The 27500-nt window shown below is 61.0% G+C and overlaps 1 protein-coding gene across 5 annotated transcripts in view; it reads left to right on the top strand.

Annotated features, from left to right (window-relative positions):
• Nucleotides 1–26928, top strand: part of CAPN15 (calpain 15) — a 53657-nt gene extending 26729 nt beyond the window's left edge. For all 5 annotated transcript variants that reach the window (XM_083800553.1, XM_083800551.1, XM_083800550.1 and 2 more), the window contains 11 exons: nt 13505–15002; nt 18213–18421; nt 18633–18816; nt 21440–21663; nt 22809–22934; nt 23042–23194; nt 23572–23733; nt 24042–24271; nt 24481–24641; nt 24852–25030; nt 25203–26928. In XM_083800553.1, coding sequence (XP_083656679.1) covers nt 13527–15002; nt 18213–18421; nt 18633–18816; nt 21440–21663; nt 22809–22934; nt 23042–23194; nt 23572–23733; nt 24042–24271; nt 24481–24641; nt 24852–25030; nt 25203–25380 — 3282 coding nt within the window. In that variant the 5' untranslated portion in view covers nt 13505–13526 and the 3' untranslated portion in view covers nt 25381–26928. The remainder of the gene's footprint in view (nt 1–13504; nt 15003–18212; nt 18422–18632; nt 18817–21439; nt 21664–22808; nt 22935–23041; nt 23195–23571; nt 23734–24041; nt 24272–24480; nt 24642–24851; nt 25031–25202) is intronic.
• Nucleotides 26929–27500: the final 572 nt, after the last annotated feature.

Raw genomic sequence — 27500 nt, 5'->3', positions numbered from 1 at the left:
AAGCACCTATCACCATACTGATAAACACCCTTTGGAACCACTCAGGTCTCCCGGTTAGATCCTGTGTAACCTCATCTCTGGCTCTGGCCGCGTCCTAGAGGCTGGACCTTCACCTTGCTCGGGGCTGCCCGCTGTTCTAGAAAGCGAGTGAGGGTCCTGGTCGTCCTCTGGGCTGCTGTAAATCTTGCCAGCACGGAAGGACCAAGTGTGATGTCGGTGAGGAGCCTGAAACTCGCTCCCAGCCCTTGGTGTGGTGGTTGCAGACAGGCTGCTCTCTGCTCCCCTGTGCCAGGTGTGGGTTTTGGGGAGCTCACAGGTCCCGGTAGCTCCCCGAGTCCTGGGCTCAGAGGCGTGCTTTGTTCTCTTAAGATTCTCCCCGCGTACATGCATAAACCCCTTAATAGCTGTGATAAACCATATGCCCCCGTTCCTTAAATAAAATAAATGAAGTTGGAGAAAGCTCCCAGGAGCATCTAGGACTTCCCCACCTGTGGAAAATTGACGATTAGGGGAGCTGTGTGGGGGGGAGCGGGGAGCAGAGCCCATAAAGACAGCGTCAGCGGAAAAAGAGGAGTGTCTGGAAGCCTTTCATCTTCCTCTTGGCAGTGCTCAGATGTGACTCCAGCTGCTTTCTATTCTGGGATGCCGGCAAGTGTGCGCTCCCACAGGGGCTGGGGAGAACAGGCGAGGGCTGCGCTGCCAGAGGTGGCCTGCCCAGAGCGTCAGTCGCTGCAGCACGCTCCTTTCTGCCTTCTCACGGCTTGCTCGCCAAACCCCGCGGCTTCTGGGCTGAGAACAGTTCGGTGTCCTTGACCTGCCTGATTCCCGTGGTCAGTGCTGTTTGCAGACAGCAGGACTGGATTGACCCAAAGGGTCGGAAGTCATTAAGCTAGCAAGTAGGAATGATTTAGAGGACGGTGAATAGTCACTGCTAGGACTCGAGAAATTCATGTTTGGTTTCTGGGCTTGTTGTAGACTTTGTGGTTGGGCATGACCCGTGGTCTGTCAGTGCCTTGCTCACCGTCTGGGTGACAGATCCCATGGAAGCAGAACCCAAAAGCATCGCTGCGCTCCAGGCCCGGGGCTGCACAGATCCGTACGTAGAGGTGTGTGCGGGCGTGGGGCCTTAGCTCTTTCTGGTGCTGGTGGTGTTTCTTAGGCTGGAGTGGGAAAGTCGTTCCCAGTTCTGTCTAGAACCTCCCCAGGTGCTTGGTGGAAAGGTAAGCTGGCAGACAGGCAGGCGCTGCAAGGCGAGGAGGACCCAGTCCTAGCCGTGTGTTTACTGGAGACCAGAGACTGGAGCGGCTTCAGGAGGGCTTCCGTGCTGCTCCCCGTGCTCTTCTGGCTAACCCAGCCGCCTGGCATCCCGGCCCCTTCTCGTTACAGAGCCTCTACAAACTAAGGGCTTTTAGTTCCTGACCTCCCGGACCGTGAACGCTCCACAGCCAACTCGGTTCTCTCTGAAGAGCTCGAGGTGCCTGCGTGAGCATCCCCCTGTGCCGTGTTGCGGGATGCCCCTTAGCTCCGTCTCACCCCAGAGGCACCTGTGCCCGAAGGTTTGATCCCTTCCGAGGCTGAAGGCTCGTGACGTGACCCCAAGGCTCACGATGTGACCCCGAGGCTCGTGATGTGACCCCTCTGGACAGAGGTACGTGCTGGGTCGTCCCGCTGCGTGTCCAAGCGCCGTGGCCGGCGCGTGCTGCGCTCGCCTGCCCCCAGCATCCTGGGCGGGTAGGCAGGTCTTCTGCAGCCTGGTTCTTCCGAGTTGCTGATATCTCCCTCGGTGAGTGATGCGTATATCGTTTGACTGCCCGTACCCTCCCCTCGCCGCTCCAGCACGTAAGCCTCTGTGTGGTACACCGGCTTTGACAGAAAGGGCCAACCCTGCTGCAGGCTTTCACCGTTTGTCAGAATAAATTGCTTCTCCAGCCTCTTGCGTGGAGGAGATGCCGGGTCGTTTGGCCCGAGCCTGAGCAGCACCTAAGGCAGCTTCTCCCCCCTCCTTGTTCTTCCTCCCCCCAAGCCTGCGAGGAGAGCAGAGCCCGCTGGCTGCAGCGCGGCGACAGGCTCCCCTCCCTCGGGGAGCTGCCCGATGCAGCAACAAATTTGGTGCCGTGTTGCGTTCATCTGCCTGCCCTGAAATAACCTGGGAAGAGGAAGAGCTGGAGAAGGTGGATCCAGGAGGGAGAAAGGCTGGAGCCAGCTGTGAGGTCGGTGGGATTTACTGCTCTTTGAAGCCTTTGCTGTCCCTGCAGGGCCATGCAGCCCCATTCACCGTGCGAGCCCTTGGCCCCGCTGCACCCCGGCGTGGCGGTGAAGGAGAGGAACGTGGCTCCAGTGCAGCAGGCTGCTCCAAGCCTCCCTGCACGTTTTTCCAGCATCTGGCAGTGAATGTAAGTGCCCCTGAAAGTTGTGTCTGGAGCCAAGGACTTGAGGGGAAGAGTGAATGGGTGCATGTGTGCGTGAGCTCCGATCCCCTGTTCATTTGGGACAGTGCCCTAAGCTGCTGCTCGGTGTGCTGAGATCCTTCTCCGGGGTCAGTCGTCTTCTGAGGGGTTGCAGATGGTGTTCCCGAGGCAGCAGAGAGGATGTTCAGCTTTGGGCTCTGCCTTCTGGCCTCTTCTTGCCAAAGGAGCAGAGCTGCTCAGGCACGTTGAGAGCGGGCAGTGCTTGCTGGTTGGGGGCGTTGATGGCAAATGGCTCGGAAAGATCCACCATGCTCGCCTTCCTCCACGCTGCCAGGTGCCATTTGTAGCGTGGCTGGGGTGGCTGGATCACCGTGCCCTGATCTGACCGTGGGCTGAACTCCAGGGCTGGCGGCAGTTGCCAGCGCTCTCCTCTTTTCCCCTGTCCCTTGGCGATCTTTCTTTCTTCCCGCGGATCAGTGCGAAGCTCGTTGGCTGGGTTATTAAGTCGGAGCTGCTTTCCTGAGGCACAGGGCTGGCTTAGCTTTTCATTAAGGCCCGTTAATCACCCTAAAGGGACTCTGACAGCCACTGGCAACTGACCACGCTGCCTCGCTGCCTTTCGATGTGCCAGGACGCTCGAGGTCCCGCCTGCAGTGCCCTGAGCACGGCTGGGAGCCGCGTGGGACGTGGGATGCTGCCACCGCTGAGCTCGGTGGTCTCGGGGTCCCGAGGAGTTTCCCCCTTTGCAGGAAGAGCGGCCGGCAGCAGCTCTGCGAGGGAGCCGGGACGACGGCCAGGTTACAGCCACGGGTCAGGACCTGGAGGCTCGGGGCTCTGCTTCCTGCCTCTGCGGGCTGCAGCTGGGCACTCGTTAGTCCCAGGGCGCGGGGAAACACGAGCCTTTCTCTGCACCCCTCTGCTCCAAAGGGCACTGAGCTGTTGAGTCCTGTTGTTTTGGTTTGTTTGGCAAACTTTTTTGTATTGGGCAAAAAGAACCCGGAGAAAAGGATGTTCTGCAGCTTCCCCGGATGCCGTTTATTGACTACTGCTGATGCTCCGAGGCGTTAACCCGCGTTGCACTTCCTGGGACCTTCTCCTGGTTCACTGCTGTTACCAACTTTTGCGCCCTTTGTTAGATGTGAAGTGAATTGGTGTAATAGCAGTAGGAACAAACGTAGTCTTTCCAGCTGTTCCTCCCCAGCGTGTCCTCCTAGCTCTGGCGTGGTGGTTGTAAATCCTCTCCCTGTTGTTCTTCCCCGCCCCTGATTTCTCTACACCTTGTACTAAACTTCAGTGGGGGCTTGCAGGTTTTTGCTCCTGATGGGACCACAAAGTTTCTCAGGCACCTGCATGATGTTCAGCATTAAACTGGTCACCAGCTGGGGCCGGATCAGCAGGGAGCCCTCGGGACTTCAAGAGGAGAGGCTGTCCCCAGCGTGTGACCGGGCTTCTCCTTGCAGGATGCTCTGGGTGCGTTTGTCCTGGGGCTCCTTCGGGTGCAGGAGGCTGCCAGGCGCTCCTGGTATCACCCACCCCCTTCCTGGCCCACGCTGAGGTTTAAAGGACCGTGCTCCATGGAAGGGTTGTGCTAGAGCTTGTCCCAGAGGCTCCGGTGTCCTTGCTGCTCCCTGCTGGGTGCGTGACCGAATCGGTGCCATTCGGTCAGTCCTCACCGTGCTGCTGGTGCCAGGGCCGCGGCTGCTCTGCAACGATCTCCTCCCCTGCCACGTTAAGGAGCCCTGGGCTCCCCAGGATGAGAGCTGAGGATGAACGCTGTAGCCAGGTCAGCAGGCAGCGCTGCTCTTCCACCAGGTCTGGAACGGTTCTGCCTTTACCCCGGTTCACCTTCATCTGTGCTGCCCGGGGAGGCTGTCTGCCGGGACTGACCCTTCTCAGACCCTCAGGACGTTTTCTGAGCAGCCTCAAGGCAGAGGAGGATTTACGGCCAGACAACAAATGATTCGATCAGGTTTTAGAGCCCCCGCCCTTCCTTTGAACCGTTCCTTCCTAACTAAGGGGATCTTTTCAGAGTTTGAAGTCTTTCATTTACCTTCCTTTCTGCAGAAGCACTCAGCCTTCTCCACGTGTGAGTAATTGCAGATTCCCTCCTGCTGGGGCCGTTGAAGTGAGCATTTGGAAGCGGCAGCACACGTTTGTACCGAATTTGTTCTCAACATCAGGGAGCAAGCAGGGCTCAGGGGCATCCGCCGGCACGTGTGCGCGGCGAGCGTCTCGCTTGTGCTGCACAAAGGGGTCTGAAGGGCCAACAGCTGAGTTACGGTGGCTCTGATAACGTCTTGTCGAGGCTTTTTATAAAAGCCATCTCACAAGCAGGTAATTAGTTTATTTAGTAGCATATCTGTAAGATGCATCGTCTTCATTTGTGGGATTTACTTCAAAGAGTCTGAACCTTCCCCCGTTTCAGTTGCTCGTAAATTTTGCTGGGCAACTTTATTCTAAGTGGGAAACTTTCTGGAAGACTCTTCAGACCAAAGATGGAGTGTAAGAATTAAAAAAGCAAAACAAACAAAAAAAGGTGGCTAAACCAAGTTTTATCAGGCCTTTTTTAAAGGATGAAACTCGTGTTCCCCACGTGCATCCTTGCTCTGTGTGTTGAGGACGTTGAAGCTGCAGCACCCAGCGTGACTTGGCTCTGTCGGTCTGCTGGAGGTCGGAGCTTTCTGCACGGTGGGCTCCAGCGTTTGTGAGGGCGCTGAGGATGGTGCAGCGTAAGGGCTCTTATGCATTGCTTTGCTGATCCTTACTGATCTTTTGGAAAAGATCATTATTTTTTTAACAATAAAAAAGTAAGTTCTTGAATTCTTGTGTTGCATTTGCTGGAGGATTTGGGTCCTTTTTGCTCTGAAAGAGCAGCTTTTGTGGGGCTGCACGCGCACTGAGGCACTCCCAAATGTTTTAGCGCTACCAGGGTATCAGTAGGGATCCCTTCTACAGCCACATTAAGCCAATTTCATGAAACTGGAACAAAAAACTGTAAAACCAGTGTACCTCCTTCTGTGTATTTGCCCTTAAGTGGATTCAAATATCCACTGTATGTGGATTTTAGTCAAAGTCAGTGAGGAAATGCACTTACATAAGGCAAGGTATGGATTGAGGTCGTTAATTCAGTACCACCTCAAGCAAAATCAATCTATTAAGCCGTTGTCAAACCTGTTTAAGCCATAGTGAGATGCTGGGCTGAGTTAATGGCACATAAATCTTCCTCGGGGTATGGGACTTGGATGCAATTGGATCTTAATATTGTTTGCTCTTAATCTCCTCAAATACCCCCAAAATAGGAAAATTAGGTACAGAAGAACTAAATGAAGTAGCTGAGTTGAGGAACGACGGCAGCACTAGCAGGCGTGGTGAGGGTACGTACCCAGTCCCTCTTCTGAAGGTAGGAAGCCCAGGGCTTGCAAAAGCTCACAGCGTTCGACCAAAGCCAGGGCTTGGGCTTAGCCAGCCTCCTTGAAACACTCTTTCTGCCTCTTTCTTTCATATCCCCAGGGATTCTTCTTGTTGTTCGGGCAGAAATTTGGGTAACCTTTTCGTCTACAAAGGAGCCTCTGCGAATGGTCCTGTCTCTGCAGGGTGCTCTGCTGGCCAAACTGGTTTCCTTCCGAAAGATAGCATCTTCTGACACTGAAGCAATTAAGGTACACTGAAGGCTAATCATGCACGTCCTGTTTTTCTCACGAGGCAAGCCTTCCAGATTCGGATTCTACTTTGAAGATTTCGCATGGAGAATGATAAATGTCTCCAGCGCATCAGGTCAGGATGATGCTGCCTGTGTGGCTGCACCCTTAGGGGAAAGGGAGTGTGAGGCGTGCTCCTTCCAGCCGGGCTGCTTTGCGTTCTTGCAACAGCATCGGGCCAGGAGCTCCAGTGCCCACGTATTCAGATGGGCTGAAGCCTTCAAAGACTCCGCTCCTCTCCTCCTTTTCCCAGGCCAAACCCAGCCAGGGATTTCAGCCGTGAAAAGGACTCTCCGAGCGATGAAGGTCTCCTCAACTTGCACCCTTCATTCAAGCCGGGTTTTGGTGGACGTGCTTTCAAGGTGTTCCTGTCCCTGCTGGGCTTCTGCCTCTGCCCATTTCCCAGCCGGCTCTGAGCAGCTTTCCTGGGGCCTCCGGCACAGCCAGCGAAGGGTCGGGGAGCACCCTCTCTGTTCCACTTGCATCCTTTGCAAGCAGTTGTACTTGCAGACGTTGTCTTGGAAATCGTTTCTTCCCTGTCCTGTGGCAAACTGCCCCCTCTCACCCTTAACATCTGTCTTTTTTAAGGCAGGCAAGCCCTCTTTTCTGGGAGGTGACTGCAAAGTAAACGGCAGGGGAAGCTGCAGCTGGAGAGCAGTTTCTGTGGTTTTGTTGGCTGCTACAAAAATATACTGCTGAATAAATTCCATTTAGCTGGGGCCTGGGTGTTTTTTTTCTGTCAGGCTTCTCATTAGTTGAGTTCTGTTTTCCCCTGGGAACCTTCTTATTAAAACTTGTAGCCTCTTCTCTCCCTGGCCAGTGAAGCACATCTGAGCTGTCTGAGCACTTTGCCAGCTGTGTCCAGCGTGGGAAAAGTGTAGGATACATAGAAACTGCAAGAACCCGCAGGAGATCTGGTGCAATGGGACCAAGAAATTCCCACAAACTAGAGCGTATCATCAGCTTGGAAAACCCGTGGTGTCTGTCCGAGCCTCTTGGCGCTTTCTGGGAAGGGTTACGTGCTGTTACGGGTCTTTGATGGCCCCGTTCACCTTCAGGTGCTCACCCTTGCATGGTCTTCTGCTGTAAAATTCGATTTTTTTTTTTTCTCCCTTCTACTTTGATGAGTAATCCTCCTGTGCCGCTGCTGCTTTATTACACAGAACAAATTCGGTTGTCTTGCATCAGTGCGAGTTGTTCCCAGGGGAAGATGCTGGTTTCTGCACCAATGTGATTGCCCTGTCCCAGCAATTGTCAGGAGCCCCGGCACTGCACCGGGGTGGGAGGAAGGGGCCTCCCGAAGGACGGGGAGTCCTGCCTGGAGCAGGGTGTGACAAGTGGGACGGGCTGGTCCCTCAGCTGGCTTTTGTCCCCCCCATCCAAGCTGGCTTCCTGCAAGCTAGTTGAGTTTGTCCTGGAGTAACTCTATAGTGAGCGCAGGTATAAATCTATAATAAAACTCCGGAGTCCTCAAAGATTAACATGGAAGGCTCAAGAAGTCTTTATTTCGTAAACTGCTTCAGCAAAAGGATGAATTTCTGCAGCTGTGGCCACCGGGGTTCCCTTCCAGCAGACCTCAGGCCCAAGGAGAACGGTGCCGCCGGAGCTCGGACCGAGGCCCTAGCCCCGGCCTTCCCTGGAGGATCCGCCCGGCGTGGGATGGAGGCTGCGCGAGGAGGGTGCTGCCCTCGGGGCTGGTTTCTTTCCTCGTCTGACCTCGCAGCAGTGGGTGGTGGGAACACACGAAACAGCAGCTGTAGGAGGGAACAGCAGAGGGTCAGGCCGGTACGAGGAGGCAGTCACTGTGCGCTCCCAGAGAGGTCTCCGTGCTCGGGGGTCTTTGAGATCAGACTGCGGAAACCCCCATCCCGGCACGGGTTTCTGCGAGACCCAGCTTGGAGCCAGGAGCTTGGACTGGAAACCTCCAGAAGTCCCTTCTGGGCCTGAGTTACCCTGGGACAAGTCTGGCCTCCAAAACCAACTTAGTGCTTGCTCCTGAAGTGGGCTGCTGCTTTTGCTCACGGGTGGGGGTGCCAGCAAGGGCCCCTGCTCTGTGGGCACATGGGTGACGTTGCAGCGGCCTTCTCGGTGCGCTGCTTCCCTGCCTTGCTTTGACGTGAGCCTCCAAGAAAGCACGGCTGAGCGTGGGGAAGGTTTTCTTTGCGGTCTCTCCTCTTGCTCAGCTGAAGAACTGCGATGGTGGAAAGCAGGAGGTGAGCGCGGAGGGACGGGTCCCTTCTGGCGCTGTAATTCCGGCTGCACCTCTGTGTTTGGGTGACGGTTGCTGGTGTTTAAGCCCGCTTTATTTTCCTGGCTCACTTTGGAGGAGTTGGAGAGACAGGACTTGGAAATACTGAAGCAACCTGCCCTGATTGTGTGGTGCGAGCACTTACTTCCGTAGCCTCGGAGGTTTTGAAGCATGAATCAGAGGCTGTTTTTCTCCACTGATGCTCCTCTAGAAATCAGTAAAAACTGGGAAGTCCCTGCTGAGCTGTTCCGTGTTGCTCTGCCAGCCCATCTGCTGAAACCTCCCCCCGGCCCAGCCTGCCGGCCCTTGCCTGGCTCTGCGAGAGGGCCTCGGCTCCGCCGGCAGCGCCTCCTCGCCCAGGCTTCGCGACGTGGGGGCAGGAGCCAGCGATGCCACCTCGCCCGCCCTTCCACAGCTCAGCCGCAGGAGCACGGCCGCACGGTGCCGACCTCCTGCACCCCCTTTTGCAGCGGCACGGCCGCCTCCTGCTCCGGCTGGCAGCGGGGACGTGGCGGGGCCACCCGTGGGGGTGCTCAGCTGTCCCCCCCTGCTCACAGCACGCCGTGCCGCTGGCAGGAGGCGTTAAACAGCAAACGGCTGCACGGGAGGAGCAGCGGTTTACAGCTCGCAGATACCAGAGGCAGGATTTTGTTTGCTTGGTTTGTATTTTTTTTTCCCCTCCCCAGCTTCTGGAGCTTTTTCTTGTATTTAGCAAGCAAGAGGATTTTGCTACGATATGTTCTGTATCCGAGAACTTAGGGCTTGTGCGTTGCCGGCTAGAACAAGCGATTTTTATTTATTTCATTATTTCTGGAGAGAACTGAAGCAGTAAGCTTGAAGGCTTTGGCTTCTCTGGAGGAGTTTTATTTAGAGAAGCAGCCTGATTCTGTTGCAGCGTGGGATGGCGCAGAGCACTGGGACGTGTCCCTCCGGTACCTAGGTCACCTCGAGCCATCCGTTCCGGCAGCCCAAGGCGCTCCCGGCCGGGGCTGGTGGCACCCCTTGGCCTGCAGGTGCCCGGCGCGTGGGGCTGGCCCAGCACCAGCTCCCTGCCTGCAGGACGGAGGCAAACGGCAGCTCTGGGGCGCTTCCCGGTCTCGTGCCCTGCCCTGTTCCTTCCTGTCCCGTCCTGCCCTGCCCCGGTGAGGCTCCAGAAATGCCTTTGGTCCCAGCTGACACCCGAAGGTGGTAGAGACCTGCGGCTCGTCTGATGGCTGTGTGGGAGCCAGGGCCCTGCAGCGACAGGACGAGCTCAGCAGAGCCCTGAGGGGAGGGCACTGCTGTCCTGAGGTGGGTTTGGAAGGTGACCAGCTGGTGCCTTAATCCGTTCGCTGTCTCACCCTAACAGACCTGCCCCCTTTTATTTAGAGGAGTTCCTGCACCGCGGAGGGCTGCCTTGGCTGGGCAGAGCAGCGCAAGGCGCAGCCACGCGAGGCCAGCCCCGTGCGTGCTGCTGGAGCTGTGGGGTTTGGTGGCTGTCGCCCTTTCCCTGCCGCATGCACCCAAGGAGGGGCCCCCGCGGGTCCCCGCTGGGCTGTGCCGCGTTGCAGGCCCAGTGCCCCTTGCGTCGTGCCCCCTGCGCAGTGCCTCGTCCCCAAGGAAAATCCCTTCCGTGGGCAGGGGGCTCTGCCGGGGGCTGTGGAGCGGCTGTCGGGGGGGGGAACCCATCTCCCGCACGGGCGCTCGGGGAGATGGCAGGCGACGTTTGTCTCGGTGGCGTTTTCTGGGGCTGGAGAGCGCGTGCGTTACCGTACAGCAGGTGGGCTCGGGGAGTAGATGGCGGGGCCAGCTGGGTTTTCTCACGCAGGCTCGTTGCCTGCCGGGAGAGGAGCCAGCCGGGCTTTGTAGGGAAAAGCGCAGAGCTCGGGCTGGCTGCAGGTGGGCTTCTCCTCCTGCCAGCCCCTTTGCGAGAGGTGAGGGGAGCCGTGGGGCAGGGGCTGCTGCCACCAAGTGCGGTCCCGGCAGGAGCAGGCTGGGGTTGGGCGCTGCCAGGCTGGGGACCGGGGGCTCGCTCGGGATCTCCCGAGGCGCCTGCCCACGTCCTCTCCCGTTTCTGCGTGTCTCCCACCAAAGCTGCGTGGCCGCGGGACGCCCCGGCAAGGTGTGACAGCCTCCCTGGGGACAAGCGGGCAGGGAAGTCCCTCCCAGAGCTTGCCGCCCTGCCGCTGCCAGGGGACTTCCAGACCCACAGGGGAGCAGCGAAAGCAAGAGCCGTCCAAAGGCAAACTTTTCTGGGAGGCTTTGGTTTTTCTGTGAGCTGCCAGTGGAGAAAGCCAAGCGGCTGGAAGTCCCGGCAGCAGGCGGATGGCACGGCAGGGCGGAGGGGACCCGAACGGGGACAGCAGGGCCGGGGAGAGGCAGCAGCTCCCCGTGGCCGGGGGTAGAGCTCGGGGCAGAGCGCAGGCAGCGCAGCAGCAGGGCAGAGCACTGCAGCGTCCTGCTGCCACCTCCCTTCTGCTGCCTGGATCTCCTGCCCGGCCGAGTGAAGCTGTGCAGCCTTCCCGAGCCCGCAGCTCCCTGCTGGGTGCACGTCAGGCACACCCGGCGATGCCGCCTGGCCCGCTGTGCCCGCCGGCGGGACCCGTCTTGCCTCGGCCATCCTGGGCTTCTCCTCCTCTCTGCTGCTACGGGAAGGGGCACGGTGATTTTTCACGGTCCTGTGGCTGCGTGGCCAGAAGCCTTCGCCAGCGCGGTTCGTGCGGCAGGAGGAGCGGTGGCCGGAGGGTGCCAAGCTGCGGTAAGCGGCGCCGATGTGCTCCTAGGGGCTGGTTTTGGGGCCGGTGCTACCCCGGCACAGCGCGCAGTGTGGGACGGCTGCGGGTGGTGCAGGTTGCTGACAGCCTTTGCTTGCTTTCTGCTGATGTCTGCGGTTCGATGAGGCTCAGCCGGCGAGATGGATGGATGTGACAGGATCACGGTGCCCTTCGTGGCCCCGTTTGTTTCCCCGCCCCTGCTGGAGCTGGGCACACGGCTCCTTCCCTTCCCCTGCCTGAAGGCTGATCTTCCTTTCAGATGTTTCTGGGCACGGTGCTGCCACAGGGAGAGGGCTGCGTAGGGGCTCACAGCCGCAGGACTTCAGGCAGAAAAATCAATGTTTGTATTTCTTTTAGCTGGGAAAGATTCTTGAAAGAACTCCAGTAAATAAATACCTTGTAAAGTTCAAACTGTGAAGGCACGGTGTGTGAATTTTCAAGCTCTCTCTTGAAATAAAATGGATTTCTTGGGTCCAGGCTTTATTTAGAGAAACATTCGATTTAAGGAGGGATTTGAAGGCTGCATCTGATCTCCGCGTGAGGGAGGGACGGTCTTCTGGAGGCGGCAGAGCCTGCTTTGGGGATGTGCTCAGATTGCTGCTGGGGTACTCCTGGGGGGTGTCCCATGTCCCCAGCCCCGGAGGGGACCTTCCTCCCCCCAGGGTGGCTCCTGCTGCAGCCGCTGTCCCCGCAAGGCCCCGCTGCTGCAATGCAGTCAGCTCGGCTGCCTCGGGGAGCCGGCTGTGCAGGTGCTGCTGCCCGGGATGCTGGAGGCCAGCCAGGACCAGGTTCCCTCCGTGGGCTGCGTGGGCATCTCGTAGCTTTCTGTACCCGTCCTCTGCGGCACAGAACGGTTTCTTTCCCTTCTTTGTTCCCGTTTGTGTCGGGTCGAACCTGATCCTCGAAGGGATGCTAGGAAGGGACCCAGTGGTGAGCCCCCGTGATTTAAGCCGCTGGTTCCTTGCTCTGGGACAGCCTGAGGTTGCTGTTCCCGGGAGGAGCTGAGGGCTCGGGGGCTCCTCCTGCAGGATCAGCCCTGCCGGGGGGTCTCTGGCGCACGGGGCAGGGCCTGGGGGCCTGCGAGGGGAGCAGGGCGAGGCGCAGCTCCCTGCTTGTCCGGGGCTTTAGGCTTGGCTCTCGTGCTGTGCATTTACGTGGGGGAGAGCTGTCCGGTCCTCGTGCGAAGGAGGAGGAAGCAGGAAACTCTGTTTCAGCCCCACCTTCACTGGAAGTTGCAGGAAATTACCCAGAGCGGAGGACAAACGGCAGGGCTGAGGTTCCTTCAGCCGCTCCTTAGCCTGCACGCGAGCGGGGCATCACCTTCCTGAAGGCACCTGGGGGGGAGCTGCTCTCCCTGCGCCCAGAGGTCCCCCTCAGGAGCTGGTGCCACCGCTGCCGTTTGCTTTCCGAAAATTGAACCCGCCTAAAAACGTCAGTACCGCTTTGTGCCCTACAGCGAGGTGGCTCTGGCGTGCGTTGGACATCTTCCCACGTTAGGTCCGGGGCTTGGAATGGAGGGTTGGTGCCGACAGCTGGGCTCCGCCGCCGCTCCGCTTCCCAGAGAAGTGGGGCTGGAGCCGGGAGGCAGTGCCCCTCCGAGCCTGCTGAGCAGAGATGTCCTGCTTCTGCGGGGCGCTGGGGGGAGGCAGGAGCTGCTGAGCTGTCCCTGTGTCCCTGTGTCAGCAGTGGAGGGGTTTGTTCCCCCCACCAGAGATAACTGGGGTGTCTGCGGTGGGGAGCCGAAAGGAGAGGAGAGAGGCAAGAGCAGAAAGTGCAGCGGAGGGGGGCTGGAGTGGCACTGAAAGAGGGGGAGAATTGATGCTGGGAGCAGAAAGAAGGCAAAGCAGGCTGGATATTGCCAAAGGGAGGCACGGGCGGTTCCCAGCTCTGCATGCCCGTGTCAGCCGGGTGCCCTGCCCGCCCCACGTCCCGCAGCCGCGCTCCCACAGCTCCCTGAGCCCGGCACTGCCTCTGCCCGTGGGCCACCTTTTCTCCCGGCAGCGGCCGGAGGTTGCCTGTCTCACACAGGGGCTGCCTCGGCGAGGGCGTTACGGACAAGCCGAAGGGGGAAAAAACAGTTGCGGGTAGCGGCTGGGTGCAGCGGCGTTGGGCTCGCTCACCAGGGTTCATCCCCACAGACAAGAGCGGGCTCAGCGGGGCTGCGGGGCTGATTTCTGTGCCCTTTCCAAAGCGTTCGGGGTAGAAGCTGGCGCGTTGCCGTGCACTTGTGGAAATGCATTGTCAGTGCCAGAGAAACGAGTGCCTGGAGAGCAATGAGTGCGTTGCTTTTTGTTCCCTTCCTGGAAGCAAAATCCTGCCTGTGGCAGCCTGGGAAAAACCTGCTGTCCCTGCGTACCTGGTGGCCCTGTCCTCATGCTGTCTTCTGCTCTCTTCCAGCAACTCCCACTCTCCCGGCTCCATGGCTGCTGTGCGCGAGTGGTCCTGCACCCGCTGCACCTTCCTGAACCCCGTCGGCCAGCGGCAGTGCTCCATCTGCGAAGCCCCTCGCCAGAAGCCGGACCTCAACCACATCCTGCGGCTGAGCGTGGAGGAGCAGAAATGGGCCTGTGCCCGCTGCACCTTCAGGAACTTTCTGGGCAAAGAAACCTGCGAGGTGTGCGGCTTCACGCCGGAGCCGGGGCCCAGCGGCTCCCCCTTGCCTGTCATCAACGGCATCTTGCCCAAGCCCACCGTGCTTGTGGAGCCCAAGGGCACGTCCCGGGAGGAGGCCGCCAAGGTGGAAAGCAGCAGCGAGGATTCGGAGGGGAAGAGTCCTGATGAAGCAGAGCTGGAGAGCGGCTGGGCTTGCCAGCGCTGCACGCTGCACAACACGCCGGTGGCCAGCTCCTGCTCGGCCTGTGGCGGGCCACGCAAGCTCTCCCTGCCCAAGATCCCACCAGAGGCGCTGGTCGTCCCTGAAGTCATCACCCCTGCGGGCTTTCACATGGCCCCCTCCACCCCGCAGCCTTTGGTCCCCGCAGAGGTCTCTGATGGTGACGCCGTGGCCGCCCAGGGCCCGGTGGCTATGGAACAAGAGGCCCAGAAGATGCCAGCCTTCAGTCCCTTCTCCCCGGGGCTCCAGAACAACCCCGTGCCCCGAAGCCGCCGGGAGGTGCCCCCGCAGCTGCAGATGCCGGGGCCCGAAGCGCCGCAGCCCGGGGCTCAGAGCGCGGCGGGGCAGAAGGGCTCCCCGCAGGGTCAGGCCCGGGCCGCCCCGGCTGCCCGCTTCCAGGAGCTGCTGTCCAACAAGCGGCTGAGCGTGCTGGAGGAGGAGATGGAGGTCAGCCCGTCCCACTGGAAGTGCAGCACCTGCTCCCTGCTCAACTCCTCCGGCACCAGCAAATGCGAGGCCTGCAGCACGCAGAAGGGCAGCGACACCATCAACTTGGTGGGGGACTTGGTGAGATTCACCCCCTGCAGCCCCTCCAGCCCCGACTTCACCACCTGGTCCTGTTCCAAGTGCACCCTCAAGAACCCCACCGTGGCCCAGAAGTGCAAAGCCTGCGGCTCCTCCAAGCTGCACGGCTTCCAGGAGCACGGCGCGCAGGGCGAGCCGTCCCCCCGCTGCCCCGAGTGCGGGGCTGGCGACAAGGGCGGCTGCTCCTCCTGCGGCAGCAAGGCCCCCTCCGCCCGCAAGGTCGCCCGCCTCTTCCCCGCCCCGCTGCCCGGAGCCCAGGACAGGCCGGGCCAGTGGGCTTGTCCCGCCTGCACCCTGCTCAACGAGCTGAAGGCCAAGCACTGCGCGGCCTGCCACACCCCGCAGCAGTACGTGGCCCAGCGCAAGGGCCTCAAGGCCCTCAAGAGGAGGGAGAGCATGCACGTGGAGAAGAGGAGGCAGACGGACGAAGGAGAGGCCAAAGCCCTGTGGGAAAACATCGTGACCTTCTGCAGGGAGGTGAGTGCGAGCTGAGCTAGGCTTGCCGCCGATCTCGCTCGGAGAAGGCCCCCCGTCACGCCGCCCCGGGGCGGCGCTCTGCGCGGGCAGCCCGCCGGTGTGTCTTCGGGCCTGCGGGTTGCAGAGGAGGCGCTCGCCTGCAGCGGCTGGATGCTGGCTGTTAACCCTGAAATGGGGCATTTGAAATCCAGGGGAGGCGATCTGTAGGGTGAAGGGGCCTTCCAAGGCGACCCATCCGGCTCACTGCCTGCCCGAGGGTGGGGAAGTCTGAGCATTAACTGGCTCCTAGCAATGCTTTAAATCGGAGAGAGAAGGGAACGTTACGGGGTGATCAGCCCAGTTCCTCCCTGTCCGAGGGTGAGGAGGGCTGGGAAGGAGGGTGTGCGGGTGTGCTGCTGGCACCAGTGGGCGTGGGCAGCACCTGCGATGCGCTGGGTGCAGGAAATCAGAGGGCGCTGCAGGTGGAGGCGCAGAGCACTGCGTGTGCAGGCAAAGGACACTGCTGCCACTGCGTCTGTGCCTGGGATTTTCAAGGCTTACAAAGTCCTGCCTTTGTTTATCCGTCTTGGGGCTGCTCAGCCTGCTGGTTTTGGTGTCTGAGTGCACAGCTGCACTGCAAATGGCTCACCCCCGTCTGGGGAAGGACGGCTGAGGTTTAGCTGTATCCTGGCTTCAGGTGGGGGTCTCAGGAGCGCGCGCTAGCGCCCCTCCCTCCCACCGCGAAGTACCTGGCTCAGTCTGCTGGGCTTCAGTCGCCAGCAGCGCTCTGACGGCCCCGTTTTTGCCCTGAGTGGCACACGATGCTCCTGCGAATGCTGCTCTTTCTCTGCCCTCCTTCTGGGGCAAGCCTCCAGCTCTTCTGGACCAGATGGGAAGGGAGCTGCAGTCCCACTCTGACGCAGCGCCGAGGCTCTTCCTGCTCGGGCCGAGGAGCGCTCCCACGGCCGGGTCTGTGCTGCGCAGACCGGTGCCCGTGGGGGTGTTTGACTTGGGAAGGAAGCTGCTGAGTGATTCTGGTTTGGGACTGGTTTTTTTTTTTTTGTTCTGATTGCTACGTGTCTACATCTAACAGACCTGGGTGTCTTTATATCGGAGAGACCCTGATTCTGCTTAGCCCCCTCGTTTAAGCAAGTGGGCAGCCTCTTTTGTAGGCAGGGAGCATCCGTTCTGTCCAGTGGAATCGGGCCTGAAGGATGAGTTAGGAGAGATGGCCAAGCTGAATTAGCAGCTTGCCCCTGCCAAAAGGGGAAGGAGCCTTCCTTGCCCCATCCCGCCCAGCTCTCCGTCAGACCCTTGGCGGAGCCCGCCCAGCTCGCTCACCTGGCAGCGTCCGGCCCTGAGATCAGCGGGCTGTCTCCCGAAGCTCCTGCTAAACCTAAATCACGGCTATTTTCTGACGCCGTTTACGGTAAGTCAAAGACTCTGCAGGTGTGAGGGAAGAGCTGGCAGCGGCGGTGGGACGGTGCCACCGCCTGGCTCCGTCTTGCTCCTCTCCCTGCATGCCCGCGACCTCCCGCAGCAGCCGGGGAGTTTCTGCCCGAGCACTTGCTCCTGTTGAGGCTGGCGTGTCGGGCAGCCCCAAAGCTTGCTTCTGGCTCCTGTGTTTCATGGGAGCAGTGCTGCTCAGCCTTCCCCTGGAGGAGAGCGTCGGGCTGGCCAAATCTTCTGCCTTTTGTCTCTGTGCATCGCGGGAAGCAGCTCGCCTCGCAGCAGTGCTCCCTGCAGGGATCGCTGCCTCCTCTGCTGTCCTGGCAGCGCCTGTCCCAGTGCTTCTCAGTGCCTGGCCCCCAGTTTTGGCTTTATCCTTTCTCATCCTTCTGGGAGGAGGGCAGGGCTGACCCCTTCCCCTTGGCGCCGGGCTGCTGCATCCTGTCTGTGCTGTCCCCCTTCTTGCTCATCCCCGTCTCGTGATTTTTCTCTCGTCCGATCCAACGTCCTTCCCCTTTCTGCATACCAGCGCGTGGCAGCAGGTACGGCGTGTTCTGCAGGGCCAGAAACACAGCCCAGGACTCTTGCCGTCCGTGCCTTCTCTGACGCTTCTGCCTGCAGAGCCGTCCTGTTCGCGGCTTTATCCCCTTGCAGGAGAAACAAGCAGGGCTCCTTGTCTGGCACCGTGTGTGAGCAGGCTCACTGCCACCCCGGGTGCCTGGCAAAGTGTCTGCTGAGTGTCCTGTCCAGCCGGTGCTCCCAGCTCTGGCGCAGAGGCAGGGCAGGGCGGCATTTGGAAGCGTGCACTCTGACATCCGCAGGGCCCGCTGCACCCATGGGCGAGCGTGGGGCAGGCGCTCCCCTGGGGAAAGGCAGCAAAGCCTCGGGACGTGTCCTCTTTGGCCTGCATTCGGATTTGAGTGGTGACAGTTATTAGCTGAAAAACACTCTTCTGCAGGATAGGAGCCGGAAGCACTAATTGAGGCGCTGTGTAGAAAGTGTTCGCATCAGTGAGCTGGGATTGCAGCAGAAGAGGGAGAGCGAATGCTGGCGTGGTGCGCACAAAAGCTCGTTTAAATGAGAGGGCTTTTGCTGAAAGAAGTTAATTTCATGTAATTAACAGTAACAAAGAAATCCCAGGTCTTACTTCACCCTGTGTTAAACTGCCTGAAAAAGCCATCCTTCTCCCCTTGGGGGGAAGTTCGGTGCTCCCGTCCTATGTCCGTGGCTGATATTTGGGGATATTTATGGGGTTATTTGCTGTTTAGTCCACCCGACTTTATTCAGTGCTCGGTAGCGGGTGGAATCGGACTTGGGAGCGAGGGCTCCGCAACTGCCAGGTTGGATTTGGGCTGAATCTGGTTGTGAAAGGCGCTGCTGGCATGGTGCAGAGCTGTGCCACGGCGCGGGGCTGTGCCGGGGCTGTGCCAGCAGAGCCTGGGGCTGCCCCGGGGGTCTCGTCCCGCAGCACGGGCTTGGACCGAGGAGCGTTTGGTTGCCAGATGCTTCCTCAGAGGCTTGCTGCTCGTGTGCTTTGCCACTTGTAGAGGTGGCCAAGGTCCCACGCGGTCCAAGCTTTGGCACCAGCGTGAAGTGTGAGATGTTCCCTGCGCGGGGGGGTTCCTGGAGAACACAAAAAGGCAGATCGGAGATGCAGTCGGGAGCCCCGAGGGGCTGTACCGACTTGTGGCTTTCCAAGCCAGCCCCGTTCCCGGCGGCTCCGGGGAGCTGTGTGCCACACAGCTGCACACTGATGCCGTCCCTTGCCTTTTGCTCTCGCAGAACAAAGTCAATTTTGTAGATGACAGTTTCCACCCTGGGCCCAAGTCTGTGGGATTCCCGGAAGGTGACAGCGTGCAGCAGCGGGTGAAGCAGTGGCTGCGACCCCACGAAATCAACTGTAGCATCTTCAAAGACCGATTGTTGAAGTGGTCGGTGTTCCGGACGCCCAGGTCCTCAGATATCCTCCAGGGACTGCTGGGAAACTGCTGGTAAGGAAGCGAGAGCTGGGGTGCCACCCTCCTGCCCCTCTCCCCCATCATCCAGACCCGGATCGTGCCCCCCAGCCTTACCCAACCCCATTGCTACGCCCCGGGCACGTGCCCACCCTCTGCCTGGCCCCTTCCCCCTGCGCTGGGTGGCCGGGCAGGGCCATCGCTGCCCACCCACACCCCGCTGAGCCCATCCGCGTCCCCCGGGCAGGTTCCTGAGCGCCCTGGCCGTGCTGGCCGAGCGGCCGGAGCTGGTGGAGAGGGTGATGATCACGCGGACGCTGTGCCCCGAGGGCGCCTACCAGGTGCGGCTGTGCAAGGACGGCACGTGGACCACGGTGCTGGTGGACGACATGCTGCCCTGCGACGAGTGCGGCTACCTCCTCTTCTCGCAGGTCAGCAGCCCCGGGGGGGACGCAGGGGGGTCGGGAGGGGGTGGGCAGAGCTCCAGGGGAAGGGGGGCTCGTCCCCAGCTAGCCCAGGAAAAGGCAGTGGGGTGGGAAGAGGCACAGCTGCGGTTCACGTGGGGCGCCTGCTGTTGTGGGCTGCATCGAGAAGGGCCGACGGGTGCGTTTTGCCGCACGCTGAGGCCAGCCGAGCTCTTTGAGGCCATCCCATAAACCTATTTCAGGCCCCTTTTGGTGTTTTCTGGGCTGCAGTGGAGAAGTTTCTTTTGCATTTTTTTTTCCATCGCTTCTCTCTGCATTGCAGGCCAGCTCACTAGCGGGGGAAGACATCTTTATTCTGCACACAAAAGGGAACTATTTTACCTCTGTGGCTTTGCACTGAGAGGGGCTGAGCGAGAGCTGTTTCTCTCCTCTGCAAGAAGGTCTGGCAGCTCGGCTGTGCCGGGGAGGGGCCGCGGGGAGGGAGGGGACACACAACAAAGCAGCCTGTTTCGAGCCAGTGCCCGGTGGCTCTGAGCACACTCGGGTGGCATCTGCTAGGATTAAAGAAGCTCCCTGAGCCACTCCGGGACGTCACTGCGCATTCTGCCCTGCCTGCCAGGCCCAGGGGCGCTTGCTGGGATCATTTCCATGAAGGAGACTGAGAACGTCTTCATTGAAACTCAGACTGCACAAATCTGCCAAACAAACCGAAGGGCTGCCGTCGGGAGGAGAGACGGGGGCCAGGGACGACGGGCTTTGACTTTGTTCTGCAAATCCAGATCCTGTTTTAAAACACACGCAGCCCCGAGCCGAGCTGCAGAGGCAGAAGACAGGGAGCACAGGACTTTGGGGAGACGGGGCTTGGCAATGGGTACGTGGGGAACCTTGGTGCTGGTGCCGCTCGCAGAGCCCCTGCTCTGAGCGCGCCTCCCTGCAGTGTGCAAGTGGCCGAGCCTTGGGGCAGCGGCGTGGGGCAGCAGAGCCTCGGCTCGGTCCTGAGCCCTGCTTACCCCTGGCTCTGTCCACGCAGGGACAGACACGGGTCTGTGAGCAGACACGGGTACGGCGCGGCAGGTACGCTGCTAGAGGGGCTCTGGAGAGGGGAAGGAAACAGAGTCTGTGTCTGCAGTTTGCCTCGTGGTGGACAAGATGCAGTCAGATGCAGTTCTTTATTTTCAGTGTAGAATTTGCCTTTCTTGTCTTTTTTTTTTCTTTCCCGTCCACCTTCCCTCTCTTACCAATTTCAAGCTGCGGGTTTTTTTTTGTGGAACTTGAAGGTTTTCACATGGGTTGGGCTTGCCTCGCCTTTGTTTCCAGATGCATCATGAGATTTTTCTGTGGAGCGTTTAGGTACGAGAGCTGAACGTGGGGCTAAAAGAGGTAAAACAGAGTTATAAAAATGAAGGGAAATCAGGCTCTTATCAGAGCTCAGGGACTGCATCTCGGGCAGAAGTAAGCAACGTGAATTTTTGTTGAGTGGGGGATTCAAAAACAAACCCGAGAAAAGCACTTCCAAGCTTTCTTTATCCATCAGGAAGCTGCTTCGCTGCCTTCCTTTCCTCTCCCAACTCTTGGCTGCCACCTGTGAGTCGCACGCGGTCACGCACGCACCGCTGCTTTTCCCCTGCTGCCCTCCGAGCGCAGGGATCATTTCCGTCAGCAGCTGAGCTGGATTTGTTGGAGACATGGAGGCCACCAAATGTCCCCTTACCTTCCACGCTCGTACGTTTGCAGCTTCCACATCCCCTCCTCGCTCCCTCGTCCCCAGGAGGTGTCACCTCCCAGGACAAGCGGTGAAGCGTCGCTGGTGACTGCGCCCCGCAGCATGCTGAGGACCCGCAGTGGTGGCTCGGACAGAGCTGGGAGGGCTGCGTGCTGAGCTGAGCCCACGCCACGGGGCTGGTGGAGGCTCCGCAGACCTCTGGGTGCAGAAATGCAGCTCCTGCACTTCGTCCGTCCTCCGTTCGGCAATGCCAAGATCAATAGCCTGGCACTGGAGCAAAGGGACTGCAGGGAGAGTTTCCCCCTGTAAAAACACATCTTGTTGCTCTCCCTGGGATGGAACTGGGGGAGTTTTCATGTCTGCCTAGGAGGTTTTGGAGCTCACCCTTGAAGCAGCCTGCTAGTTCCATGCGTGAAATGGGAATCCCACAGCCGCGTGTGCTCTAGGCAGCCTCTTCTGCCAAAGGGGTGGTGGTTTTTATGCGCAGCGATGTGTGTGTGAGAGCTGGCGGTTCCACGTGTGCTCAGTACCCATTACTGAACTTTTTAAAATCCGGATCGATGGGAAGGAAAGGACCTGGTAGTACCAGGTAGGAACCCGCCTCTGCCAGCCCGGGTGCCCTAAGGTGCGGCTGCGTCGGCATCCAGGCACTTCCTTTACACATCAGCTCCAGGACGTTTTCCCAAGTGAGAATTAAACCACTTGGACCAGATGCTGAACGGGCAGTGCAGGGGTCACCCGCAGCCTCGAGGGAACGAGCTCCTGGTGGCTTGGCCTTGCCGCTCCTGTCCCTCCATCTCCCGGGGGCCGGAGGGGTGGGCGAGCAGGGCTTTGCCGGCGTGCTCCCCTTGCCTTTCCGCCTCCTGCCCAGGGTGGTTCCTGACGTGTTCCCATCTCTTTCCCCAGGCCCAGAGGAAGCAGCTGTGGGTCGCCCTCATTGAGAAGGCGCTGGCCAAGCTTCATGGTTCGTACTTTGCCCTCCAGGCGGGGCGTGCTATCGAAGGCCTGGCTACACTAACGGGTGCCCCCTGCGAGAGCCTGATGCTGCAGGTCAGCTCCACTAACCCCCGCGAGGAGCCCATTGACACTGACCTCATCTGGGCCAAAATGCTGAGTTCTAAGGAGGCTGGGTAAGACGAGGCAGGAGGGCGCCGTGGCAGGAGCAGGGATGCTCGGAGAGGGGGGCGAGGGGGGCCGCGCTCATCTGCAGAGGCTCGGAGGAGAGGGGCTGGTGCGTTAACGGGGGGGGGTCCATCGCACCTGACGTTTGAAGCATTGACAGAGCCCCCCTCCGAGCTCTGTGAAGTGGGGTCTCCTTTGTTTAATTTTGATACGTAAGTAAACCCCTGGTGAACTTCCCTGTGCTCGCTTACTGCTATCTCACGGAAGTTTGGGAGTGGCTGGCATCGAGCCTGCTTGCTTTGCTTCGAGTCCTGTGGATTGTGAAGTCCTGGACCCTGCACGGCTCCCTTTGCAGGCCGTACCTGGGCATCCGTTCGGGCTACTGGAGACAAAGCAAAAGCAAAATCCTCCTGCTCATCGCCCCAGCAGGAAGAGCGGGAAGGCGGTTAGGTTCCTGGGCTCTGCACCAGGGAAGTCACTGTGGTTTTTGGGGGGATGGCCGAAGGCAGGGTTGCTGCTGTCAGTGTGCAGCATGGGGTTACAGCTGCGACTGTGCCACTGGGGGAGGCTGATGCATCCCGGCACGTGGTGTCCCCCTGAGCCTGGCCAGTACAAACCTCCCACCCCAAACGGCCTGTCCTCACCGCTGCGGAACGGGCCCACCGCGTGCAGCACGGCAGCTGTACCGTTTGCCTCCCCGCGTGCCTGAGCCCTGCCAGCCAGCAGCAACACCCTTGGCAGGACCCCAGGGCCTGGCACAAAATGGGTAAGGTTTGGGCAAAGATCCGCTGTGCACGGACCAGGCTCCCAGCCCTGCAGGTGGGAAGGGATGAGGGGATTCAGCATGGTGAGGGCAGCCCTGCACTGTCTGTCCGGTGTTATTTGGGAGCCAGCCAAGTGCCCCGCTGCTCAGAGAAGCTCTCCATGGAGCCTGGGCTCAGCAGAAACCCAAGGGGATGGAGGAAGCTCGCTGCTGCCCAGGCTGAGCTACGGCCAGCAGGGTCGGGGCCCTGCTGCAGGGGGGTTTGCGGTGTGGTTGCAGAGGGAATACACAGGAGCCCGCTGCGGGGAGCCTGTCCCGTGCCTCGGGCGGTGGGGACGAGCTCCCCCCGTGCCTTGCAGGACACCGAGCGTTTTGCTGTCCCCTGTGCAGGTTCCTCATGGGCGCGTCCTGCGGTGGGGGCAACATGAAAGTGGACGACGTGGCCTATGAGAGCATGGGTCTCCGTCCACGGCACGCCTACTCCATCCTGGACCTGCGGGACGTCCAAGGCTTCAGGTGAGCGCAGGGTGGAGGCTGGCAGTGCAGCAGATGTCCCGCCAGCAGGCTGAGAAGAAAGCCTCCTTACTCCTGGGCCTCTGACGCTGTTGTTCCCCGTCCCCCAGACTACTGCGGCTCCGAAACCCCTGGGGCCGCTTCTCCTGGAACGGCAGCTGGTCCGACGAGTGGCCCCACTGGCCTGCTCCCCTCCGTCATGACCTGATGCCCCATGACAACAGCGAGGGGGTCTTCTGGATGGAGTACAGCGATTTCATTAAGTACAGTAACACCCGGGAGGTGGAGGCTGTGGGGTGGGAGCAGGCAGCATGACCGGGGGGGCTGTGGGGTGAAACTGCCTCACGGGCTGCTTCGTTTAGGGTCATGGGGACCCCTTTGCTCAGGGGATGCAAAGCCCCAAAAGCACAGGGTGGTGGGCATCAGTGGGTCCCTGGAGCTGTAACTCCCCTCCCAGTCCCTTTGCAGGAGGGATGAGAAGGCAAATGGGACGTGGGGACAAGGTGGGGCAGGCAGGGCCGGGCATCCCCGGGGGGAGGCGGGGGACGTTCCGGTGCCCGCGGCTCCCGGCTGCGTGAGCTGCAGCCTGCTGGGGCACGAGGCAGAGGACCCACTGGTGCTGAGCCCAGCTTCCCCACAGGTATTTTGACTCCGTGGATATCTGCAAGCTCCATTCAGACTGGCACGAGGTGCGTGTGCAGGGCATGTTCCCCAACAAGGCCAACGGGCCAGTGACGGTGACATCGCTGACGGTGTTGGAGCGTGCCACCCTGGAGTTTGCCCTCTTCCAGGAGGGCAGCAGGTGAGCAAGGCAACACGAGGGCTGCAGGCAGCAACCCAGCCCCGGGAGGAACGCCCGAGGTTGTCCCCATCACACCTCTTCACCCCGTGCCATCCCGTAGGGTTGCAGAACTCGGCGATGAGCCTCCGCTGGCATTTCTCTGATCCTCGTGGCTTACGTTTCAGCCAAAACCCAAACCCAGGCAGCAGTTCTTGGGGCAGCCCCCGGGGCAGGGGGAGGACTCTGGGTCTGCCATTCTGTCCGTGGCCCCCCACGCTCTGCGGGGCAGCACCCGGCTGATGTGTACCTTTCTCCCCCTTGTGGCGCAGGCGGTCGGACACGGTGGACAGCCACTTGCTGGATCTGTGCATCATGGTTTTCCGGGCCACCTTCACCAGTGGCAACAAGCTGAGCCTGGGCCGGCTGATGGCTCACAGCAAACGGGCCGTCAAGAAGTTCGTCAACTGCGACGTCATGCTGGAGCCGGGCGAGTACGCCGTCGTGTGCTGTGCCTTCAACCACTGGAGCACTGTGCTGGCCGGCCCCGCCGCCGCCCAGGGTAAGGAGCTGGGTACCCTTCCCGCGGGGGTGCTGGGGGAGGCGCTGGGGGAGGCAGAGGTGATAAAGCCCTCGACCTTCACCATGGGAAGATCCTGCTGGGGGTGGAGGTTGCCCACGTGCGCAGCAACCCAGTAAGTCCCCGCTCCCGAGGGCTGGGTGCTTGGGGATGGTCTCAGTGATCTCCTCTGCGCGTTGTCCTCTCCACAGCGTCCAGTCCCACCAGCAGCCGGCCGGCCACCGATTACTCCAGCTATATCCTGGCCATCTACAGCTCGCGCCAGGTGATGGTGGAGCAGATGGAGGCGCAGCCCACCACGCTGGCAGATGCCATCATCCTGCTGACCGAGAACAAGGGCGAGCGCCACGAGGTGAGTGCAGTGGCATAGGGCAGGGGCTGACCTGCCCGTGCCTGCGGCAGGGAAGGGGACAATGGTGCCAGAGCGAGCCTGGACCCTGCCTCTGCCACGTCCTCAGTGGGCAGGGCTCAGCTGGAGGGGGAAGATGCTGGCCCAGGGGTTAAGATTTAGAGACAGGGCTGCCCGGAGAATTCGTACTCCTGACCGTGCCGTTTGCCCCAGGGCCGCGAGGGGATGACGTGCTACTACTTGACGCATGGCTGGGCAGGGCTCATCGTGGTGGTGGAGAACCGGCACCCCAAATCCTACCTGCACGTCCAGTGCGACTGCACCGACAGCTTCAACGTCGTCTCTACACGTGGCAGCCTCAAAACGCAGGACAGCGTCCCTCCCCTGCACAGGTCCGGGGTAGGCAAGGGTGGGAGGAGAGGGTCAGCATGGGGCAGGTGCGTGATGGCACCGAGGGGTGCTGGTGGAGGGCCTGGGGCAAGGCAGGGCCCAGGGAGGGGGTGGGAGATGGGGGCAGAGGGTTTGCAGTGCGTGGCCAAACGCTGAGCCCGACTCTCTCTGTAGGCAGGTGCTGGTGATCCTCTCCCAGCTGGAGGGTAACGCCGGCTTCTCCATCACCCACCGCCTGGCGCACCGCAAAGCCACCCAGGCCTTCCTCAACGACTGGATGTCGACGAAAGGCACCCACAACCCGCTGCTCACACCCGAGGTCGCCGGGCTCCACGGGCCCCGGCCCCTATGACGAAACGCTGCCCCCTCCCTGCTCCTCTCCCCTGTGATTTTCACCCAGCCTCTGGCCTGGGGCTGCCCCCGAGCTGTCGGCGCTGAGCCGCGGGGCAGAGCCTGAGCATCACGCCGAGCACTTTGCCCTCTCAGGGCCAGGACCAGCTCTGCCGGCCGCCCCCACGGCACTTTACGAGGAGCAGCTGGGGGCACGGGGCCATCTCAGGATCCCACCTGCCCCATACCCCGCTGGGGCCGGTGCCCTCGGCCAGCCCTGGGCACGCAGCATGGCAGTGGGGGGCTGCAGGAGAGGGGGGGGCTGGAGGTTGCTGTCAATGCCCTTCCCAGGCACCACGCTCAGGACTCTGCCCCCTCCTGCGGTGCCAGGGCCCTGGCGCTGCAAAAAAACAACAACAACAACAAAAAAAGAATATACCTCTAATGTCTGTCCGTCTGTGTGACCCTCCGTCTGTCCCTGGGCCCTTCCCCCTGTCTTGTCCCCCCCGTTGTCTGCTGCCAGGACCGAGTGGGCACCGAGGTACCGCAGCTGGGCCGGGGGTGGCGACCCCCACCCCGTGCCGGGGCTGGGAAGGGCACTGGGTTGTCGCAGAAAGCTGTTGCTGTCGGTCGGTTTTCACCACACCTCGGGACGAAATGAAGACATGCGCTTCCCCACCTCTGCTCCGGGGTCGCGAGCAGGGCTGGGGGCGATGCTCCGTCCCCCCCACCTCATCGCAGTGTTACTATGCAAAGGCGGCCGCTGGAAGCAGCGCCTGGAGAGAAGCCATGCGGCCCCAGCGGGGCTCGGCCCCCCCGCGCTGCCCTGGGGGGTCTCCCCCCACCACCCCCTGCCCTGCGGAGGTGCGGGGCGAGGGGCAGCAGCGGTGCCACGGGGCAGCGGGGACAGAGCTGGGGTCCGGAGAGCAGCACCCAGGGGGTGGCTCTGCCCCGTGGCCCTGCCCCAGGGAGACGGGGAGTGATTCTGGGGGGCAGGAAGCAGTGGGCCCCATCCTTCGGAGGGGCGGCAGGTGGCACAAGGCGAAGGTCTGTGAGACCCTTGGGTGCTGCTGCGTCCCTGCAGGGGCTTCGTGGCGAGGCTGACCTCGTGTCCGTCGGGCTTGGCATGGGTGTGTGTCTGTGTGTTCGTCTGCTGGGGTCCACCAGTGCTGCCCCCCCGCCCCAGGCCCCACTGGGGGGCACCGTGCTGGGGGGCAGCCTGTGACAGCAGGGGCTGTGTGGGGCTGTCCGGCCTGGCCGTCTGTCCCCTCCCAGCCCTGAGGGGCTGGGGAATGCTGAGCCAAGCTGTGGCTGTGGTTATTTTTGTTCATTGCTCTGTTTTCTCTCTTCCCCGCTCCTTCCTCCTCGGGATGATTTGTCCTTCACTTTTTCTCTCTGTCTTTGTGAGCTGTGAATATTTTTAACCCTGTAAATACTGTCCAGCTCTTAAGAAACATAGGATATTTTATCAATTGTAAATCAGATCAGTACTCCCTGTACGATATGAATTATCCATGGGTGGTTTTCAAACTCAGGTTCTGACGGACCAAATAAAGTTTTGTTTTTTACTGAAGCTGCCTGGTTCTCTGGGGCCGCCGGGGCGGTGCCGGCCGCCCCCCCGGGGGTGAGATTTTGGGGGCCGAGCGAGCCTCGAAGCCGCTTTCGGGGTTGGTGCCGGGGGAATCGCGGCCTCCGCGGGGTCGGGGGGAGCGAAGCCGGGGCAGGCAGCGGCCGGGAGGGGGCAGCCGCCGCCCGCGGAGGCTCCGCTCGGGCCTGGGGCCGAGGAGCGGGCGCCGCGCCCCGGCCCTGCCGCCTCCGCCCGGCTCCTCGGAGCCCACCGAGCCGCTGCCCGGAGGCCGCCGGGTCCTGCCCCCGACCCCCGGCCCCTCTCAGGGCCCCGGCCCGGAGCCGGCTCCCCGCGGTGCCAGGCCCGCGCCCGGTGCCCGCCCGGTGCCTGCTCGGGGCCGGGCTCCCCGGGCTGCCCCTCGCCGCCTCCCGGCTGCCGGGGCCCGGGGCCGAGGCAGGCGGCGGCCGCGGCGTTCCGGCTGAGCGGAGGCGGCCGGCTGCGCGCCAGGCCCCTCTCGCCTGGGGTGGGCACCTTGAGAGACCAGTAGGGAGAGACAGAAGGAGAGGCTTTCTGCC

Source organism: Anser anser, assembly GCF_964211835.1.
Source record: "Anser anser genome assembly, chromosome: 15".
NCBI classification, from domain to species: Eukaryota; Metazoa; Chordata; class Aves; order Anseriformes; family Anatidae; genus Anser; species Anser anser.
Note: the sequence above shows the minus strand (reverse complement) of the source record. Positions and strands in the feature narration are given on the sequence as shown.